General features: G+C 35.2%; 1 protein-coding gene across 1 annotated transcript in view; it reads left to right on the top strand.

The window, feature by feature from the left end:
- The window catches only part of ADAMTS19 (ADAM metallopeptidase with thrombospondin type 1 motif 19), a 261,766-nt gene that overhangs the window by 239,499 nt on the left and 1,497 nt on the right, over window positions 1-20,770 (top strand). Inside the window, exon 22 of the mRNA XM_045998860.1 lies at window positions 18,832-19,009. Coding sequence (XP_045854816.1) covers window positions 18,832-19,009 — 178 coding nt within the window. The remainder of the gene's footprint in view (window positions 1-18,831; window positions 19,010-20,770) is intronic.

The raw sequence follows: 20,770 nt of genomic DNA, 5'->3' as shown, positions 1-20,770 counted from the left end.
CACAATATTAGGGGATCTATACAAAGGTATAGCTCATGAGAGATGGAGTCTTACATTCCCAGGTTCACATCCTTTCTTTGATCATGAGCTCTATAAAACCATTTTAATAAAAATCAAGTAAGATGAAACGTATAAAGCACTGAAGACTGACACGAAGGAATCCCTCAAAAAATACTATCTATTGTTATTTTGTTGTAAATTTTTATTGATACCATTCTTTGTCAGAATATTTTTGCATAAAGCTTATCTAAAAAACAGAATACTATCAGATAAGTACATTGAAAATGTAACTAAGGGAGGTAGTGACTGCATCAAGCACAGGCAATTTCCACCTTAATACGTAAAAGGCATTCTTTTTCCCACCAATTTTGTGGTTGTGTATAGGAGAAATGGAAAGGAACAGCATTCTTGAAGTCCTTTGCTCAAACCAAGTAGACACAATTCATGTGGCAGGGAAACTAAGTTTAATTTCGTGATGATAGTAATATTTAAATTTATGAATAAAGTAGAGCCTCATATATAAGTGAACCATAGAAAACAGCTCATCTATTCATTCTACATGAAGTATTAATAAATTCTATGTTTAAGATAAAATTCTGATCATTTTTGGGTGAAAACAGCTCCCAAATATGCGTCTTCAAAAATGTAAGTATTAATTAAATAATCTCCTGTGCCTTGCCACATTCAGCTGTGATATTATGTACTTACTATCATGGAATCATAAAATTCTAAGGCTTAGAAGAGACATCATAAATCCTCTCTTCCTTCCCTTTATTTGATATATGAAGAAACAAGGTAGTCACTGAGGCATGCTAAGGCGTGTGGTGGCTTTTCATAAAGAATCCTAAAAGCCATTCTGGAAGAAATCTTCCTGATATGTAAGACACTGTGGTTAACCAGTTTGTGTAATGTTGCCCAAAAAGAAGTTCCGGACACTGAGTATCTGTTTTCTGGTGATTGCCGGTGCCTTTCCTCTCTACAAATGTTTGCATATTAACATCACATGTTTTCATAACCTGTATTCTCCCTTCAAAGACCTACAACATTTAAAGTTCTCATTGGGAGTCTTTAAAAGATGCATTTGTAAAAAATGTAAATCAATCCCTCCCTACAGAATTAGGAAATACCCAGCCCAGTCCATGCAGCTCTGGACTGGTGAACCATAGGAATGGAAACCTCACACTTTAGAGGAAACAACTTTCAGGGGAAAGAGAATCCCAAATTAACCACAAACTATTTTATTTTCAGGGTTAACATTTTCCTAATTCTAAAAGAGGGAAATACAGTGGGGTGATAGGGGCAAGACCGTGGCTTGGAAGTCAAGACAGTAAGGGCGTAGTTTGGACTCCCTCATTACACAGATGGACCAATTGGTCAAGCTATTGAATACCTTTGTATCTTTGTTTCCCTATGAGTAAAGTAAGGAAAATAGGTAACACCGTTGTTTTCAAGTTATGTGTATGTTAACTCTTTCTTCAGCACTGAAGGTATAAAATAGGGCAAGGGAATGAAAGTCCTTGGAGGGATGTGGGGAAGATCACCCATTGCTCTCTTCTCACTGTAGTCACTCCACATTTATTTATTTTGGCTAGTGAAATTTGAGGTGTTTTCCTTAAGCATGACAGTTCTTTTTCTAAGAAAAAGTTTAAAAACCTCTAGAATAGATGAGCTCTACTTTTCCAGCTTTATTAATTAATAGGGATAGTGAGGGGTGGCTGGATGGCTCAGACGGTTGGGTGTCTGACTTTCGGTTTTGGCTCAGGTCAAGATCTCAGGGAGGTGGGGTCTTATGAGTTAAAAATATTTTAACTCATAAGTGTTAACCTCTAGTTACCTATAAAAAAGAAAAATTGTAATTGCAAAGAAGAGAAGATCTAGTTTTTGTTATAATTTATGACACAGAACCGTAAGCTCCTTCATTGCTGCATGTGGAAATATGGCTATCAAATCTTATTTGCGTCACATGTACTATTGCTATTGATTAATAAATGTGCCTATTCTGTGGCCGCTGGTTAAATCTTAAGCAAAGTCGAAATTAACTGGGGAGATCATAAAACACATAACTTTTTGCTTTTCATGCTAAGCCTGAAAAAATGTTTTTTCCAATTTACCAGAGTAATATACATGTCCCTTTTTAGGTGTACTTAGATTGAACTACTTTAAGTTGGTTTTGTTGAGTTACTATATTGCTACCCAGCTTGAACACTGATAGCCTTTGTGGGTAAGGAAAGGAGTATACAGGTCTAATAACTATTCATCTTTGTTCTATGGCTTTTTACCTTTGTCTCTTGGCCTGTTTGTTTTTGTTTGTTCACTCATAAGATTTAGTTTGTTGCATTTTTTTCTTTGTATGGATATAAGCCTTCTCTTTTCCTTAAACCTGTTTCCTTGTTCTTTTTTATGACTGAGGTCTCAGCATAACAGGTTTAAACAGCATGCACAAGTTAAAGCAAGAGGCTCCACGTGAGCTTTATTGATTTCTCCCCTTCTTTTTCACTCCCAACATACTACTTTCATGTTAAAATAAAAACCATCCCAAAATAATTACAGAGAAAAGGAATAATGCTGCGATTATTAAATTTCAGTGATTAAAGTATTCATGGACAGAGGGAGCACATAGATTTCTTATTCTTATCAGCTGTGTCCCTGGAACAGGAATAGCAACAAGATGTGTGCAATTGTGGGTGGATTTCTGTGTTCCTCAGAGCTCAATTAATCTGTCAGTTTCACTCAAATTCTACTAGTATTTTTTAAACTATTGATAAACAGAAGTAGACTTAAAATTAAGCCTTGGATTGGCTTTAATCGGGGATGTTCAGTGAGATATCCACAAAAATCTAGCTATGAAACCATGTTCCTCTCTCTGTAATATGGGTGTATCACTGGAGAATCAGTTAAAACACAAATAAATCCTCAGCTTGTCCCACTGTCTAAAAGTTGTTATCCACTGTTGAGCCAATGGTTTATTGGCTAAATGGAGGCTTCCTAAGGAAACAATTTGTTTATGCCTCAAACTGTGTTCACTGCATTTGTATCAGCCTATGTGATTTCTGTCATCCATGTTTTGGTAGCTTTGTGTAAACAGTGGAGAAATTGCTCTCAGCTTGAGAGGGAAAAATATAGATCCAAGAATATTCAAAAGAGAAAAATCGGTCCTAAAAACGTTACCTCTGATTTCTAAGTAGATATAATACAGCCTTTGTTGAACAGTGCTTACGTTTATTTCACTGAGACTAGAAAATTGGCAAAAATAGGATACAGAGAGTGTGGCTGCTTTGCTCTGGCTTGCATTAACCCTTCACACAATTATATGCCACATTCTGACTATATCTCGGATATAGATACGGCCTTGAGGCCTTTCTCGGGAGAACAGAACATGACCTATATGTTTCTGGGCAGTAAAAATCCGTATTCACTCATTTAAGCAGTCCTTAGAATACTGAAGTGAAAAATAGCATAGTCCCTTATGTTTAATGAAATGCCTTATTTTCTGCCAGAATTTGACCTTTCTGCCTTTATTCGAACGTATGCGGCTTCTTGTTTTCATTATTGGTGGCCTATAGAGGAGCAAATAAAAAGGTATTGTTTTAATCTACCTGTTACAGAAAATCTGGATCTTCTTGAAGCTTTTATAGCATTAATTTTTCTGTGCAGTATTTAACAAGAGAACTCATTCAAGCGAAATTTAATGAGACACAAAACACCTTGGAATTCTAGATAATTATTCCTGGTTTATTCTTAGATTCAATTTATACTCTATAATTTGAACTTAATTTAGTCCTTTAAAATTATGGAAAATGTAACATCTCAAATTATGACAAGATAAATAGATTTTTGGACAAGAGATGAATCTTTTTGTGATGATATAATTCAAAATAAAGCTGGAAGCACAGTAAATCATTTTGGATGATTTAATTGTACAGATAATATGGTATATCTTTGTTTAGAAGTGATAACTATAAAGCTTACAATATAATGACTCATTTTTAACGCACCCTGTAAGAGGAAACCACAATTATATCCAGTATATTTAGTTGAAGAGGTATCTAAAAACTATGAAATTATGAATAATCACAGAGAAACTTTCTTTCCACTGGAGAAAAACTCAGTGAATCATTGATGGAAACATAAAGAAAGAAATCCAGACCAATGTAGTCAAGAATGTCCTAGACTAATGACTAGATAACACCATGTTTTTAATATGTCATCTATGGAGCCTAGAGTTTTGCATTATGTCAAAAGAAACAAAAAGAACCAGAGCCAGAATTCCCAAGGGAGGGATTTCTTATTGACCCATGGCCAGGCTAGGTTTTAGGACTGTGGAATTCTACGTATCTGGACTGACCCAATGCTGGCACACACACCCCAATTAAAATCCACTTGTTGGAGATCACAGAATCCAAATGTATATCTTACTGGTTTTTAATACAACTAAACTAAGTGAGTTGTTACAGAGTCATAGAGGGAAGCTTAATCCCTTGTTAAAGGATTTCCCATTCAAACTGAAAGACATAGTTAGCTGCAAATAACCAAATTAAATACCCTAATAGAATATAAAAATAGAAAATGTTAAATATCAGCTTACACCAGAGAATCAAAGGAATGGATAAAATGACAACTGCTATAATGAAGAAAATATATTGTTAAATAGATACATTAGTAAGACTGATATTTATCAAAGATCCAAATGTCATCATTTATAAGACTAAATTGATATTAATTTATGAATTCTTAAGGCTTGCATTCCCACATTAAGTTCCATGGAAAACTCATTTCTTGGGATATTGTCTCCAGTTCTGAGAAATAATGTAGTTAAACAAAGATAAGCAAATACTGTTTGCTATAGGACTTTCAGATCCTTTAACGTTTTTCTATACTTGGTGAATCTCAAAAGAGAGACGAGGGTTTCTCTTTTCTTTTTTCTTATAACCAAAGATCACTTTTGCAGAGCATATAGCTAGTTTGTTATGTAGTGTAATATACTTCAGGAAGGCTTATATTAGATTACTCAAATTTAAAAAAAATAGTTTTGCAAGTACTTTTTTTGTAATGGGACAAAATCTGTAGATTTAAGCCCAACTGAAATTATCCATAACCTAGAAAACCGTTCTTCATGGACTTACATTTCTATATAGCATTATTTTCTAATTATGTCTATAAGTCACTGGAAAAGATAACTGCCTATCATTTTTTATAAGTAGAATCTCCTAAGACATGGAAAATTTGAGCAGCTACCTCATAAACGAATATGAATCTATCAGACTGAAATACATCATTTTTGGACAGTCAATGAATTAAAGAAATCAGAAGTTGTGGGTTTGGTTTTAAGTATTTGGGCAAGATGTCCAACAGAAGACATATTCTACATTATAGGAAAATTTGAAATACACTGGTCTCTGAGTAAGTGTTCATACTAAAGAAATTACTTAGTGATATATAGGATACTTTTCATTAGGAAAGACTTTCTACTGTGTTGTTCAGATATATCCACTGAGCATTTACACAATTTGCTATCTATCTGGAGAAGATAGTGGTCTTCTAAACCATGCTCAAAATCTCCAAACAATTGGCTATCAAATTGTTTTGCCTCTGACTCTTTATACTGCAAGAGAATGGGACATTTTTTGCATTGTTACCATTTTTAGCGGTTTTTTTGCTTTTGTTTTCATTTTGTTTTGTCTTTAAGATTTTATTTATTTATTTGACAGAGAGAGACAGTGAGAGAGAGAACACAAGCAGGGTGAGTGGGAGAGGGAGAAGCAGGCTTCCCACCAAGCAGGGAGCCGGATGTGGGGCTAGATCTCAGGAACCTGGGATCATGACCTGAGCCAAAGGCAGACATTTAACAACTGAGCCACCCAGGAGCCACCACCCCCCTCCATTTTTATTTTTAAAATCTCTTGATCTCTTACTCCAGGTAAGAGATTTTAAAAAGTTATTTTTTAATGTTTGAAGTACTCAAACTTGTCAAAGCATTTGGCTGAAATGATTGAATGTGGCAGAAATATATTAGCTTAAAAAAATGATGAACACATACTATCTGTATGTATCTTCTATCTAGAGAAAATTCATGATTTAGAGAGATCGAAGTAGTGTCTCTGTATCTATGTGTATGTACGTATGTATATGTAATGTAGATATATTATATGTGCATATATATATGTATAATTATAAGTGTAGATATAAGAATATGTTTTTAACATCCTTTGGATCAGAAAATGCAAGAGGATTTTTTTTAATCCAAAAGGCTTAATTAACTGTCTTTTTAATAAATCCTTGAAAAATTGCTAGGTTTATAAAATAATACTATCAATGCTCTCTTGCTGCATGCTAGGGTATCTGTAATTTCATTTTATAAGTCATACCTGAAAACATTTCAGTAAATAAATATGACTTAATTTAAAAATTACTCTTAATGTTCTTTATAGGGTATAGAGCATGGAACATGCCAAAATTCATTTGGGGGACAATGAGTGTCAATAGGTGGTTGAGAGGAGAATATTTTCCACATACAAAATATAAAGAAATTTGATAAGAATGTTATAAAATTCAGTAGTCTTATCACTGAGTGTTTTTTGCTTAAATGTAGTGAAGTGTATACTTACCAAATACCAGAGGATATCCAGAGATAGATACAACCAGATCATCAGGACTACCGGAGTAAGACATCTTTAAAATGCAAGAAACATATGCAAATAATTAGCCATTTAGAAGGGCATCATATGGGGTCTTTGGATGCAGAATGTAACAAGAGGGAAAGTTATTCTAACAGGTCCCTGGTTTTGCTTAAGGTTATCTGGGGCATCCATAGAGCCCAGGAGCACAACCAGCATCAATCCTTTATGCCAGAGAGCTGTTCTGCGGGACCCTAGCCTCCTTCCTACATCTGTAAAATGTGCCAAAACAACTCTAGGTCTTTCTCAATATCACAGTGCTCTAACTGTGCAAGTAGAAGTAATAACCCAGTGTCAGTGAGGCAGTGGTCCAAATAGTGCATAGTCCAAAGAAGAGTATTTCAAACTGCTTAAAATGAAGGATCTACTTTAGAGACAAAACAAAAATTGTTTGGGTTATAAAACTATAAATCTGTAACTTTATATACTATATATAGAATGTGTACAAGTCCATATGGGATAATAAATAAAACTAGGAAGCTTGTTTACACACACACACATGACTTCAGGGATCAGAAAGGCAATAAGAGATGGGCACTGAGGAGTACTATGGGGCAACCACAAAGCTCCATCTACAAGGAGCAAATTCTACTTCTTTCTGCCCAGGTGCCTCCACATATCTGTTTCCCCATACTACTAAGATTGGATATTATCACACTTTTTTAAACCAATTTAATAGGTGAGAAAAATGATATCTCATTTTGAAATGCACACATTCTTTGACTCAACAAGTCCATTGCCAAAGATTTTCCTTACAGACATTTTCACCTAATTTGCTAACTATATTTTTGAAGATGTTCACTGCAGCCTTCTTTGGCACAACAAAAATTTGGAAATGACCCATATGTCCTTTAAGTAGTTATATAAATCATAATACCATATTCAAACAGTGAAATATTATAGTTTTTTTAAAATGCATTTATCTATAAATGGGGAAGTTTCTCTAAGATTTACTATTAAATGAGCAAATATTACATGGAATAGTTATATATAGTAGGAACTGAAGTTGTTTACATATTATTTTTATACATATTAAAAATTTGGGGGTGCCTGAGTGGCCTAAGTCAGTTAAGCATTCAACTCCCGGTTTCGACTCAGGTCATGATCTCAGGGTCCTGGGATTGAGCCCTATGTTGGGTTCCGTGATTGGCATGGAGTCTACTTGTCCCTCTCTCCCTTCTCTGTTCCCTCCCCAGCTTTTAAGCTTCTGCTCTCTCTCTCAAATAAATAATTTCTTTTTTATTTTCTTCACAGATATACAAAGAATAGTTTGTTTGAATTACATTGGAGAAAAGGGCCTTCTGTGCTTATACTTCTATCATATCCATATGTTACTTTTAATTTTATAAAGAGGTTAACATTTTCTGTCTGAAATTAAAAGAAAACTAATACTTTCCTAATACTTAAATATTTTCAGGCTACCATATCAAAAATGACTGATGTCATGCATATAGGAAGACACTAAGAGAATATTACAGAATTTCTAGGGAGGGGAGAGGACTGGGATCTGTAACAGGTACAATAGCTCAGTATATGGAGTCCCATAGCCTTGGATTTGAATTCTGAATCTTTGGTTCAAATAAGTTAGTGAATCCAAATGAAATAATTTATGGAACATTCTTAACATAGTGTCAAATACATAATAACAAGATAAATGCTGTCTGTTCATATAGTAATGTAAGTAGAGATGAGAAGAGATGGTTGGCTTTGAGAAATTATTTTGTGGTTAGAATGAACAGAACTGGGGTTGGTTATTTGTGGAAGAGATGAGGAAGAGGCAGGTGTTAAGGTGTTAAGAAGGACTCCCAGGTTGGCTTTCTGCTCTGAACAATATGTACAGATGTTACCTCTGTGACAGGAAATAGGAAACCCTAAGAGAAGAGTCCAGTTGGAGGGGAAAGATTTCCACTTCTCTTTTGAACTGTGTTTCCTTGGCCTGTAAAAGACTTTAAAACGAGGGCGCCTGGGTGGCTCGGCGGGTTAAGTCTCTGCCTTCAGCTTTTGGATCATGATCTTAGGGTCCTGGGATCGAGTTCCGCACTGGGCTCCCTGCTCAGCGGTGAGCCTGCTTCCCCCTTTCTCTCTGCCTGCCTCTCCGCCCTCTTGTGATCTCTGTCGAATAAATAAATAAAATCTTTAAAAAAAAAAAAAGACTTAAACATGGGCATCTAGAAGATAGATCAGAGAAGAAAAATATAAATTTTGGAATCATCCACATTTAGATGGTGTTTAAATTTTTCAAGTCTAAGTGTGCCCAAGGAGGGAGCGTAGCTAGAACAGGGAGTGTAGCTGGAGGGAGTGGGGGCAGGGGTGGGTTGTATCTTTATTCTCAGCCGAACTTCGGTTGCCCTCGGCCTCTGCCATCAGCGTGCCAAGAATTTCTCAAATTTTGTATATTTAAAACAAAATTCCTCATTTTATTTCCAACAACCATACCCCACTCCCAATTTCCTTTTTCTTGGAAAATGTCAGTATCATCTTCCCAGCTCCCCAGGCTGGAAACTATCCTTGGCTCTTCTTCTTCATGTAAGTAGGGATTTGTTTCCGTTGTTTTTTGCTTCCAGTATAATAATGCCATCCTTTTTACTTTTTTCCCTTAGGATTAGAGTAACAGTTTCTTTTTTTTTTTTAATATTTTATTTATTTGACAGACAGAGATCACAAATAGGCAGAGACGCAGACAGTGAGAAAGGGAAGCAGGCTCCTTGCTGAGCAGAGAGCCGATGCGGAGCTCGATCCCAGGACCCTGGGACCATGACCTGAGCCAAAAGCAGAGGCTTTAACCCACTGAGCCACCCAGGTGCCCCTAGAGTAACAGTTTCTAATGTGCTTCCTTCCCCACGTCTCTATTTCAGACCTGTCCACTCATACGGATGACTTCATCACTCTATCCTATAGCTTAAGTACTTCCAGAGAATTGCCTTTGGATACTCACACTGGCATTCAAAGCTTTCCGAATTCTGGTCCTAACTTACCTATTGAGAAGTGTCTTATTATTCTCATTAATTGGCTATCTCCACTAAGCTGAGGGCTGAGCAGTTTGTACTTGTACATTCTCTGTGTCTTTGTTGATATCTCTTTGCCTAGAATGTGTTTCCTTCAAGGACCATCTAAAGTGTCTGATCTTTCAAAGGCTTCCACAATAAATGACAGAATTTCTTTGGACTTAATGACTATGTTACTTTTTCTCCATTAATTATTTACTGCCTTATATTGTTGCTGTCTGATTAAGAATACCTTGGGCCACCTGGACAGTTCAATTGATTACATGTCCAACTCTTAATTTCAGCTCAGGTCATGATTTCATGGTCCTGGGATCTAACCCCACGTTGGGCTCCGCACTCAACAAAGAGTCTGCTTAAGATTCTCTCTCCCCCTGCTTGCTCTCTCTCTCTCTCCCTCAAATAAATAAATAAATTTAAAAACTAATAATAAGGAATACTTTAATGCTTTTTACCCTTCTCGCAAATCTTTCTGAGTGACAAGAACATTGCATTACATTTACAGATGTTTATTGAATAAATGATCACTAAGCGTTTTCATCAAGTAAGCAAAAAATGTAAGATATATCTAAACATTGCATTTCTTTTCTTCTGATCCATTTTATTTTCTGACTCTAATTCTGTAAGAACTCCAAAATTGCATCTATTTTACTACAAAAGTATTAGTAACTAGCTTATTTTTCTTTAGGAAAATTAATCAGTATAATTTTATGTAAATGTATGACTCCTTTGACCCTTTTCTGTATGGTAAATCAAACTACTTAAAAATGTGATGTATTTTTTAAAAGGTAAATCGACCCTTATTTGAATAACAGTCAAAAAAGGGCTTAACGTTGAGTTTTGAGGTAGCTGGTGGACTTCTGCATTCTCTTGAACCCATTTGGTTGAAATAGCTGTCCTCAGGTTAGATGGCAGTTATCGAACCTGGAAAGAAAGCAGTGGATGGAAGCAAAGCACACTTAGGAATCTTCTCTGTGACCTGGCAAATACTTGGTTTATTTCAGGTTGGCATAACTTAAAGGTAACTACGTAGTGCTCTCTGCGCTATTTTAAACCAAGACTTTATTAAAACAAACAAAACAAAACCTACACACTTCTCTCACATGGCCGTGGAGGGATCTGATTCATTTTGGATGCAGAATTGTTGGACTAGACCTGGAAATTATTTTATTTGAAAAGGAAATTCAATCACTGTCCTTCCAAGCAGTTCTCTCTGGTGGGAAGATGTTTCACAGGAATGAGAAAGATAAAATAGAAATGTCTCGATAGTCTTTTTTCACCTCTCCAACACTGTGTGATTCATAGCCTGGGAGAATTGCAAATGTGTTCAAGACTTTATGTTTATTAATTGCTTCTTAATGCAAAACATCTTTTTTTTTCTTCCATTATTGAGGTGATCAATGCATACTTTGATATAAAAAATGATTTGGGGGGTTAATTTGATGGCCCTTTCATAACATACTCACTATCTGCTAATCATTCATAAGCATTCTGCTTGATTGTGCCACACACATTTCCTTGATTTGCTCTAACGATATGCAGACATTTTCATGAAAGAGAATAGTTTGAACTGTAGAACCAAATGATGAATTAATTAAACACACATGCAAAAAAATCCTCAAACATCTGACCTCTAGGAATAGATTCAAGTCCAAATACCCATGTGTTAAATAAGGCAGATGAACTACTTTAAAAAAACGCAGAAACACTGACCAAAATAAATAACAAATCTCAAAAAACAAACCTAACTTTTGTTCCTTAGAATGCTTGTTTCACACTCACTTTATTAAAAAGTTGAAAGATGGAACTGCCAAACATATACATAAATGAATAGGAATGCTGCGCTAATAATTTCCAGTAGAAGTCATCATTTACTTTCCTTATGAGGTCCACTCTCCACTGCGAATGCTACTTCACTCTTGTTAAACCACTCTGGAATCATCCACTTATTCCCAAAGACAAATTATCCAAGTCAATGCTGTTAACTTTGTTATAGATTGGCACTGATCATTAGAGATTATATCAGGTTCTGTGAGATTGTCTATTATATTGGTTTCAAAAATTTTTTTTGAACTCTGTTTGCCAGTGACAATTTTCTCTTAATTTAGGAATTCCTATTTCTTACAAAGGCCAGCTGGAAATGAGTAAAGCATTACAGAGCCTTCCTTCACTGTTGGCCTAGAGAACACACATTCTCTCCAAAATATATATCTTTGGCACAGTCTAGAAGGAAGGAATCTCGGGTAATCTCTATGCTGGCCAAGTATGAGAATTACTATTTTTAACCCCTGAATATACTGAAATTTGTTTGTTTTTCTAAGGAACTCAAAAGCAAACCGTGTTAGTTGTGTTTGTTAGCCAACAAAACTGCAAATAAATATCTTACAGTAGTATTTTTACTGTTGGGTTTTTCTGCCTCTTCGGTGTGATGTTTCAGAGGACATTTGACAGCACTTTACAGCTTGAAGAACTTTACAGTTTAACATGCACAAATTAATAGTTCTATAAACTCACTGGCAAACTAGCTGATTATTTAACTGGAGTCTACAAATTTATTTATACCACACTGTCCCAGTTTGTTGCCAAATCCAAGTTAATGAAATATCCAGGATGACAAATAACTTCGCACCAAAACAGTGTCATTGTGACTGTTCTGAAGTCCTGAAAGGAGAAGTAAGAAACTATCATTTAACTAATAATTTTAAAATTTGACACTTTACTACAGAATCCCCATACCTAAGACTAGATGTGCAAGTGGTTTTTAGTTCCATGTTCAGAATCACGTATGCAGAATAGATTTACTTGATCTCGGAAACTGTCAAGCACAGAAGCACTATAAGAATCAGGTATCAGTGCAAAGAATGAAAGTCTCCTCTCTACATAGGTGAGTAGTTAAGAGATATTTACAGATATGCCATTGATAAAGAGTTCTTAAGTAAAAATGAGTTTTCTAGAAGTACATAGGTCACTTGGACAAGAAGAAAACGATGTTCTTCAATGAATTTAACAGATACATGACACATGGTAGAATTTTTACTATGAGCCATTATGGAAATTCCTACATGACTCACGGATGTTCAATTGACAGAAAGATAATTCTATTACCTTGCAAAAGTAGATTCAAGTAGTGTGATGGCCAAGAACCTATGAACCTTGAGAACCTCTGAAAATCATTCTTCTCTGTCATTTTGACACTTTATAAATTGTTATATGGCTATTTCTTCATGCCTGTGTAGCTCTTGTTCTTTGAATTAAGCATGTTTTCCTAATGTGAATGTATTTCAAAGCACATTTGCTGTCATTTACTACTATTTAGTAAATTTATGTCACTCAGCGTAATGATAGTCATAGAAACTTTGGGAGAACAATACATGTAGATTATTTTTAAAAGATGCAGATTCTTGATAAACATTCAAATCTATCATAAAAGGAGTATTTCTATATAAAATAATGAAACTTTAGCAGCAGAGGACACTCATACCTTCTATGTAGTGTTCAGTACATCAAAACTTATTTATACACATTGTGTTAATTAAGATCTAATTATCTACAATCTTTCAAGATTAGACTTGAAAACAAATAATTTCATCAGGCATCAATAAAATGTCTCAAGATGCACAGCCTTTTCTTGAACACCTTCTCTAAGGTGTTTACATGTTTTTCAAAGTATTAAACCAAGACCTGAGCAACACTGTGTAATAATGCCATAAATAATATTATGTCAGGAGTGAAATGCCCATAGTAAGTTTCTCCCTGTAGTTCACACATTAGGCAAAGCTTCAGCCCTCATCCATCCTTGGTGATGGATTCCACATCTTGGCCTGCCCATGAGATGGACATCCCAGCCATTCAGAGTTTATTTCATCTCCTTCTATGAAAATACCCTATAATTATAAGTTTGTTAAGAAATTTTTTAGTGCGTTTGTTTTTCCTATGTTTTTTTCTATATCCCCTCATTTGTTTGCATTTAGGCCAGTTCATAAGTTTGTGAAACCAAGCTGGCAAATCTGGTCCAGTGCAGGGCTACCATCTGTGTACGTATAACTTTCCAAGACTTATATCTGTATCTAACACCAGGTCACCCTTGGCCATTTCTAGAAAAAATATATAAGCCAAGGAAACATCCACAATACACTTCCCCCAGCTTGTACATCGCTTCCTTCTCCAGATACTTTTCTTCAGTTAGTTCAAATGAAATTTTCTTAGGTAAAATAAAGTTAGTTAATTCTTATTACCTAGCATAAGAATGACAGAAAGAAACTAAAATTTCAGCTAACAGAAATGGTTGTAAGAAATGGTTGTAAGACCAATGTGTATCCCATTTTAAAAGAGGATAAAGCCTTTTTATTGATTTGCCAATATTTGTATTCATGGTTCTCATTTGCTAAACGCTTTTCCCATTGTTTTAATAGTCCAAACTGTGAATTATTGAGAAAGTTTCTCTAATCATGCTTAGTGTTTGATATTCTCTTGACTTCATTTAATTCAGTGTTAGAAGTTGTCACTAATCTCCCAGGGCCAGGAAGGATTCATTCCAATAAAAGAGAAATCTATGGGGATATTATCTAAAGATATGGCCCATGTGTTCCCAAGTGCAGGGAAGGTCATAATTTTCTCAGGTAATCTGAAATGATGACTATCACTAAGTAAGTAAAACAAATTTCACTTCCAGAGACTTCGGGGCTCATTTTTTTGGTGAGCAAGAGGGATTACCGACAGCAGTTCTCCATGTACCTTGTTATCTTGGTCCAAATTAACTCCAAAATCATGTGAGCAATTTTCTAAACAGCTCAAGTTTGTTCTGAAGATTGCGGTTTCCTTTTTACTCTGGTAAATCTGGGACATCAAGATTGCATTTCCTGTTCAGAATTAAAGGCTTCTAGTTCATGGGATTGATTCATGAGGTGCTTTGTTTCAAAGGTCCTTCTGGGCAAGATTAACTGTTGAGTTTTTTGTCAGACAATACAAGTCTCTCTATTTAAAATACTCCAGTCAGGGAACTTTCCTTGTAAAAGAAATATCAATGGCAAGTTATCAGGCATACCCTGTGTTTCTTTACCAGTTGCTGGCAAATTGATGTTGACATTTTAGCATTTTGACCTTTAGTTGAAGTCTAGAGTGCTGCTTTGTTTCAATACATTTTAAATTTACTGGGTACTTTTGTGAAGAGCAAGATTTAAAATGTATTAGATAGAGAGACAAACCATAAATGACTCTTAATCTCACAAAACAAACTGGGGGTTGCTGGGGGGAGGTGGGATTGGGAGAGGGGGAGCGGGCTATGGACATTGGGGAGGGGAGGCGAACCATAAGAGACTATGGACTCTGAAAAACAACCTGAGGGTTTTGAAGGGTCAGGGGTGGGAGGTTGGGGGAACAGGTGGTGGGTGATGGGGAGGGCACGTTTTGCATGGAGCACTGGGTGTTGTGCAAAAAGAATGAATACTGTTACGCTGAAAAAATTAATAAAAAGGGAAAAAAAAATAAATAAAAAAAAATAAAATGTATTAGATAAAAAGACAGAAGAAGGGAGAGAAGGAAGGTAGGAAAGAAGATGAAAAGGGAAGAAGGAGAGAGAAAGAAAAAGCCATTGAAATTAATCTGAGATGTATAGAAATACAATGGAAAGAATATCGTATTTGGACTCAAAAGACTTGCATTTGATGCTTGTCTCTCTTTTTTTGTGAAGCAAGTCTGTTACATCTTCCATGAGTCCTTCTCTGATCATCCCAGATGAATTACAAAGCCTTAGACCCAAGACTTCCCCAAGCTCTCCTTCCCAGCCTTAGTATTTCCATGGCACTTGTCAATATCTAATGTACAGTGACATTTAATTCTTTACTTTTCTGCTCTCTCCTGTTAGAATGTAAACTCCTTGGGGGCATGTGTTTTTCTCTATTTTATGTACTGTCATATCCCAATATCCAGAACAGTGTCTGGCACATTGTGGGCTCGCAGTAAATATTGAAAGAAATCTCTATGAACCTCACTCTTTTCATTTTTAAAGTTATGAGGATTATGATAAAGTTTAGCCAAGGCATTCTGTGTAAAAGCATATTAGATAATATTTGAAATGTAATACCTATTTCCTGTGTCCATTCATTTGTATTTATCATCTATTACATAGATTAGATCTACCAGTAAAATACCTGTAGATGAGGTGACTATACATGCCAGATTACCCATGACTGTCCAATGTATGCCTATAGTATAGGAACAATAATTTTAACCACTTCTTTCACAAGTGGCCTGATTTGAGTGAAAAATTATATGCTCACTCTATCTCAAGATAAATCATGCAAGTGAATTGTCTTTAAGGCAAAAAAGTTTATCTCCTATCTTATAACCTAGGTTACAGCAAAACAAAACAAACCCCTTCTAATTGTTTAATAGTGAGATATGAGGATTAGATGTCCATTTGGCAGGATAAAGACACGGAAAGATTTCTGGTTATGAACCTAAGAAGAGTATTAGTGATGTTCTACTATCAAGTAATGCTTAAGCATCTGATCTCTGAATTTAGTATATGTGACTTCAAATTCCAATCCCACTACTTCTTAACTGTAAAGCTTTGGGCAATTTATTTCACTTATTTGAGCCTCTATCTTATCTGTGCAAAAGGGGTAAAACTAGTATTCATGGGCTGCATTTGAGATACCAAAATAATTATGGCCTAACACAGTGCCTGACATATAATAAATACTGCCTGACATGTAATAAATAATACTGTCCGACATATAATAAATAAATAGTAAGGCTAACTAATGTTAGTATCCTATGAATTAAAAGCTTCTGGAGGTAGTGGTATTAGTTTCCTTTGATCCTAAAGCAAAAAACTACCATTCTATAGGCAACTCATTATTTAAAATACTGAACAGTTGGGAAAAATTAAAAATAAATTAATTAAATACTAAACACTTGGCTGAAAGTGGATGAAATTGCCCAACTTCCGCATTGTTTCATAATCTATTCCTGACCATCTGTTTTACATGTTTTAGGGTTTTCTTAATAAAGTTTACTGGTGAAAGTACCAACTTCATCATATTAACAATTGTTAATGTCTTTATTTTCTGCATGGGATCCTGAACATAGTGGATGATCAATAAATACTTGAAAATTCAATAAATGATTGGATATTTGAGACATTTAATCAAATTACCATCTTGATAGAAACTGTGCCATTTCACTGTTGGCTGGCACACTGAATAATTGGATGATGAAATTAGAGAGTCTTTCCTGTTAAGAAGCCTCCCCAGTTAAAAATTATCAGACTATAGTAACTTTAAATAATCAGTGACTGGGAATTTTTACTTTCATAGTAATTTAGATCCAAAAGTATTGTTACAACCTACTGCAATGCCTTGCTTAACAAAAAGGAAATATGAGTCCCAGGCAAATTAGTTGCCAGAGACAATATTAGAACTCAGTCTCCTCATTTCAAGGCCAGAATTATTTTGTTTCTTTTTCTTTTAACCTCCTTTTTTTTTTTTATGATTTCATTTACTTATTCTTCTGAGAGAGAGAGAGAACACAAGCAAGATAAGGGTCAGAGGGAGAAGCAGACTTCCCACTGAGGAAGGAACGCAGTGCGGGACTTGATCCCAGAACCCTGGGATATGACCTAAGCCGAAGGCAACGCTTAACCGACTAAGCCACCCAGGCATCCTTACCTGTCTTTAATCATAGTGACACGATTTAAGGAACTATCCAATTGCTTAGTACATTCTATAATAAAGTAAGAGCTAGTTTAGAAGATGTCTTGTGATTTCAACTATTTCATTTCAAATATCTGTTCATTTTTCACCTATATGCAATAAAATTTTACCAAAAAGTATTTTATAAAGAAGATTATTACTAGTAAGAGCCTGATTTTTTTATTGCTAAACTATGCTAATGAAAATTAGATCCTAAGGCTATTAGACTATTTTTATTTTTATTTTTTATTGTTTTTATTTAAAAGAAATGTTTCGGACTATTTAATTTTGTGATAAAGCTGATTCTGATAGTTCCAAAGGCAGAAATGATATTGTATTAGTTAAATGAATTATAAACTTCCATTATTTCCTGGATACTATTTTCATTTCCAGGTTACTCCCAGATTGTTACAAAACCCAACTTACATAAGGAATGCAATTAACATCTTTTTGTCTTAAGTGTTTTCAAATTTTATAAAAGGAACTATTTAGTCATTATCTACTAAAATTATATATTTTGAGTTATCATGTGTCTATAGTTACTTATTTCATTCATTTCTTACAACCCTGAAAACAATGTGTTACTTTGATTTGTTCATGTCTTTTGGAGTTGATTTAATTCTCTACAACTATTTGGCTAAATATGGCTAAATCTTCACTATGTAGAAAATAATATGATCAGTACATAAATCATTATTTTCAGAAACAAAGCCATATTTACTCTTTCACTTGTAATTTTGATCCCAGAAAATAGTTGTATTTTTACAGTCAAATAAGCATCCGTTTATCTGTGTAACAAGTTAAAACTGGTGACACATTTGGACCCCAAAGACTTGTCTAATAAAAGACGATTGTACATTGAGTATGTTCTTCTTTACAAAATGTCTTACAAATGAAGACAGAGTCTGCTTCACTAAAATATAAGTAATCTATTAAAAGGATATTTTATTAGAAAAATCCAGATCATGGGTAACTTTGTGGCTCAGTCGGTTAAGCATCTGCCCTCATCTTAGGTCATGATCCTGGGGTCCTGGGATCGAGGCCCAGGTTGGGGTCCCTGCTCCACGGGGAGTTGGCTTCTTCCTGTCCCCTTGCCTGCCACTCCCTCTGTGCTCTCTCTCGCTCTCAAATAAATAAATAAAATATTTTTTAAAAATGAATTTGTTGCAAACCAGGTATTAGAACTTTAAACACTGTCCGCCTGAGTGCAACACGGGCATCATTCATTCTTTGCCTCGGAGTCATACTCTCCAACTTTCTTTCCTCTTCTTTACTCACCTCTGTCCTTCACACCCCAGCGCTGTGCCTGAGGTAAGCATCGACATTTCTGACCCACGTTCTGCATCAACTCTGGATGTTGTGACTCATGTTAAATTTTAAGGAAGGGATGGAAAAGGTGGCTCACAATCTAGAACAAGGAAAGAGCAACAAGGAATTGTAACACATCTTGTATCTCTCCAGTGCTCAGTTACCTGTGGCAAAGGGATGCAGTCCCGTGTCATCCAGTGCATGCACAAGATCACCGGAAGACATGGAAATGAGTGTTTTTCTTCAGAAAAACCTGCAGCATACAGGCCATGTCACCTTCAGCCCTGCAATGAGAAGATTAATGTAAATACCATAACATCACCCAGGCTGGGTAAGCAGACCAAAAATGGGGTGGTTTTGAGAAATAGGGAAATGCTCATGGCTTCTTCTCTTTTGCACATTATTGTAAAGCTTTGTTCTTGATCTGTGTGAATTAGTTTGCTTCCGACTTAATGGGACATATTTAACTATAGTTTAGTGCAAATGGTCAGAGGGTAAAAAAATCCTAAAGACTAAACACTTAGGATTCCTGAAGCTGTCTACTCAGCCTGGCCTTGGAAATACGGATGCCACATTCACAAAGTCATCTTAGAAAGGGTTGCAGGATGTAGATATATTTGGTGTTCTGACCAGTTTCATGGCAGAACTATGGATGAAGGTAATATCTCTGGAAGGGTGAGGTTGGGGTATATATCTTAGATCTCTCCGTTGTTAATAGCCTTCCTTTTGATCCTGGGTACAAATTATCCTTTGGAGAGTCATAAGTAAAAAAGGCTTTCAAGAAGAGTGGGCACCTGGATCTAAACCACTGAAAAAGAGGTAACAGCTTTTGAATCCTTAAGGACATAATATTATATACAAATAAGTGCTGGTAACATATTGATTTACATAGTTTGTTATGTTATAAATAGTTTCATATATACTCTCAATTCATGCTGTTCAATCTAATCTATCATCAAGAAGTAGATTATGCATTTTAAGTAAATATAGCTTACACTTGCCTAAAAATTTTTCATAAATGAATTAGACTTTATTTCTTTGGCAATTAGGGGCTTTTAACAGCACCACTGCCTGACTGTCATTGGGTTAACTTATGTTTACTACCTTCACTTTTAATCTGTGTGTACAATCTACAGGGAAACAATTTAATCATACAGAACAATATTGCCAAAATTCAAAGAGTTTAATTGTCTTAGGTATTTTTTACACATAGGATTCAATCAAATGGAAAAGTCTGGTTTTTCATAGAAATACAAAAATTCTATTTTTCAAGCCAAATAATTAACATTTCTAGGAAATAATCAGTTCAAATGGCATTAAGCATAGTTAAGACAAAAAGTTAAGCAATCCTAGAGCAGATGCCCTAAATCCATGTATTCAAAACAACATAATCCCTTTCTCTAGCAATTAGCTGGAGTCCTTCTTGAAGTATCACGTGGCAGAAAATAATGGATTAAAAATTTTAATTAAAATTGCATTTTCTCTATTGTTTCTTGAAGGCATATGCCCACACACACAAGCACAGTGGAAAACCTGAGGTTTTAAAAGTAAAATAATGAGTCGTCTTAGAATGGTGGCAAAAGAAAGATTCCACATACTTTATTACTGTAAATTTCAGTCAGTTTTGATAATCAGCTCTGATTTTAAAGATCTGGGAAATCAAGATCCCCAGACAGTCCACCTAGATATGTCTGCTCTCTAAGAAATAAGGAATGTGGGATAAGTGCGAGCGTATTTGTTTTGCTATTTCATCCATAACCGTACTTATTCATTTATATTCCATAAAAGTGGATATAGTGAGCAAAGTCATTTTTTCTTTTTAATCTTCTCAACTGAAAATCCACAAGAAACTTAAAGGAAATCCATAAAATTGAACCTTAAAAGCCATGTGTATTTCAACTCACTGAATTTGGGAAATCTAGCTTTAATGAGTCTTAACGAGCTCCTGAGACCATTATTCATTCATTTTATTTCTTATTATAGGATGTGGTGTGTCTTTCAAGTTCCAGAAGATAGTATTAAATGAGTCGACAATAGTATTAAATGAGTCGATGTGAATGTTCACAATCCTCCCACTTAAATGATTGCTATT

This window comes from Meles meles, chromosome 3 (genome assembly GCF_922984935.1).
Source record: "Meles meles chromosome 3, mMelMel3.1 paternal haplotype, whole genome shotgun sequence".
NCBI lineage: Eukaryota > Metazoa > Chordata > Mammalia > Carnivora > Mustelidae > Meles > Meles meles.
Note: the sequence above shows the minus strand (reverse complement) of the source record. Positions and strands in the feature narration are given on the sequence as shown.